The 2,500-nt window shown below is 51.3% G+C and overlaps 1 protein-coding gene across 1 annotated transcript in view; it reads left to right on the top strand.

The window, feature by feature from the left end:
• Window positions 1-1,119: 1,119 nt before the first annotated feature.
• Window positions 1,120-2,500, top strand: part of tbpl2 (TATA box binding protein like 2) — a 10,959-nt gene continuing 9,578 nt past the window's right edge. The window contains 4 exon segments of the mRNA XM_055158948.1: window positions 1,120-1,260; window positions 1,636-1,771; window positions 1,876-2,101; window positions 2,268-2,355. Of these exon segments, the coding sequence (XP_055014923.1) occupies window positions 1,213-1,260; window positions 1,636-1,771; window positions 1,876-2,101; window positions 2,268-2,355 (498 nt within the window). The 5' untranslated portion in view covers window positions 1,120-1,212.

Here is a 2,500-nt window from a genome sequence, read left to right as displayed (position 1 = left end):
GAGCAGACAGGAGCAGAATCACAGTGAGTTTCAGCGGCAACAAGAAACTGACGATTTAAAAACGAACAAAACAAGAAACAAGAAACAAACCAGTGTTTTTATTCAAAAAACTAAATATATGAAAGAAATAAAAGACTCAAAGTACAACCACAGACAGGTGCACAGACAGGTGCAGAGACAGGTGCAGAGACAGTGACACAGACAGGGACAGGGACACAGACAGGTGCAGGGACAGGTGCACAGACAGACAGGGACACAGACAGGTGCAGGGACAGGTGCAGAGACAGGGACACAGACAGGTGCAGGGACAGGTGCACACAGGGACAGGGACACAGACAGGTGCACAGACAGGGACAGGGACACAGACAGGTGCACAGACAGGGACAGGGACACAGACAGGTGCACAGACAGGGACAGGGACACAGACAGGGACAGGGACACAGACAGGTGCACAGACAGGGACAGAAACACAGACAGGTGCACAGACAGGGACAGGGACACAGACAGGTGCACAGACAGGTGCATAGGCAGGTTTCTTTTAGTTTTTTGTGACTAAACACTTTTCAAACTAAATGTGCCCTCAGGGCTCGTCTCCATGGAGATGTTGTGGCTTTGGAAAGTTCCACATTAAAACATGAAACTTTCTTTTTTTATTCTTCACAAATTCCTCGACAGACGTGTTTTTACTCAGAGTGACGTCGCCTCGCCACAGATCTGACCTGTAAACTGTCCTCGTGGCTTTGTCTGTTTGTCTCCGTGGAGACGGGGGGAGTTTAAAACACACACTGGAACATTTCAGACAAAGCAAACTGACAGAGCCTCCACCTCTAAAGTTCCACAGTGCAGCTTTAAACTCGAGTGAATCAGATTTAGAATCAGTTCAGACTCGAAGCAAAGAGATTTAATTCAATCAAACCGCGCACTTCCTGCTGCAGTTCAGTTTATTCTGAGAGAAACATTTTTAAATCTGCTCCACGTCACATCAGAGCGAAAAGTGAACGGAGTGAACGAAGTGAACCGACTTCTGCTGTTTCTTCTGCTTCTGCTGCTTTCTTCTGTCTGTCTGTCGTCTGCTCCAGGTGACACTGATGACTGCTGCTCGTCAGGAGATTGGACTCACCTGCTCTGGTCCTGGTCTGGTCCTGGTTTGGTCCTGGTTTGGTCTGGTCCTGGTCTCTGGTCTAGACTCTGGTCTTTGTAGACGGTGTGATCATGGACGAGACGGCGCTGGAGAGATACTTTGACGACTCGATCGCGAATGTGAGTGGATCTAGAACCACTGAGATGTTTTTGTTGTTTGTTTTTTTTTCATTTTAATTTTCACGTAAATTTCAAAATGTCAAATCCACAAAAGTTTTATCCTCATCATCCTCTCCAACGTCTGGGAGGGCATCTGACACACACAACGTCTGGGAGGGCATCTGACACACACAACGTCTGGGAGGGCATCTGACACACACAACGTCTGGGAGGGCATCTGACACACACAACGTCTGGGAGGGCATCTGACACACTGGGTTAGAGTTTGTGTTTTCTTTGCAGAGGGTCAGAGGGTCGGGGATTCACTTTGTTTTTTTGTTTGTTTGTTTTTTGTTCATTTGGGTTTTTTTGGGGTTTTTTTGGTTTTTTTTTCAGGATTCTGGGTTTGATTTGGGGGAGGGGCTTGACCTGCAGAGCCCCGCCCACCTGCTACACGAAGAGGGGGCGGAGCCAAACACAGAGACCGCCGACGACCTCGACCTGAGCTTCCTCCCGGACGAACTCAGCCAAGGTTAGACCCGGTTCGGTCCCGGTTCGATCCCGGTTCGATCCCGGTTCAGACCCGGTTCAGACCCGGTTCAGTCCCGGTTCAGACCCTGTGTGTCTCAGTCTCAGGTCCGTCTCAGGCCTCGGTCCTCGACGCGTCTCTGGACAGTGGTTTGGTGTCGGACTTCGTTTCCCAGGATGCCTCGGAGGAGTTGCCCGCGGCGACGGTGGATCAGAGCCAGGGGGCGGAGCTGTCCGGGTTTGGCTCCTCCTCCTTCTGCCCCATGACCCCGATGACCCCCGTGACCCCGATGACCCCGGTGACGGAGAGGTCGGGCATCGTCCCTCAGCTGCAGTAAGAACGACCCTCAACAGCACAGCCGCCGTTTTAGCCTCATTTAAACTGCCGTGCGCACGAACACAAACCACTGAAAGAGTTTAGAACATCTCAAAACTACTGGTCGTGATCGTGTCCTGCACCACTTTGCTTTGTCAACTTTAAAGTTTTAAATGTGTTTCAGAAATATCGTGTCCACGGTGAATCTGGGCTGTCCTCTGGACCTCAAGTTCATCGCTCTGCAGGCAAGAAACGCAGAGTACAACCCCAAGGTACTGGACCAGGACCAGACCAGGACCAGGACCAGACCAGGACCAGGACTAGACCAGGACCAGGACCAGGACCAGGACCAGGACCAGGACCAGGACCAGAGCAGGACCAGGACCAGAGCAGGACCAGGACCAGGACCAGACCAGG

Source organism: Boleophthalmus pectinirostris, unplaced genomic scaffold, assembly GCF_026225935.1.
Source record: "Boleophthalmus pectinirostris isolate CB_2022bp ecotype Guang Dong unplaced genomic scaffold, ASM2622593v1 HiC_scaffold_10, whole genome shotgun sequence".
Classification (NCBI taxonomy): Eukaryota; Metazoa; Chordata; class Actinopteri; order Gobiiformes; family Gobiidae; genus Boleophthalmus; species Boleophthalmus pectinirostris.
Note: the sequence above shows the minus strand (reverse complement) of the source record. Positions and strands in the feature narration are given on the sequence as shown.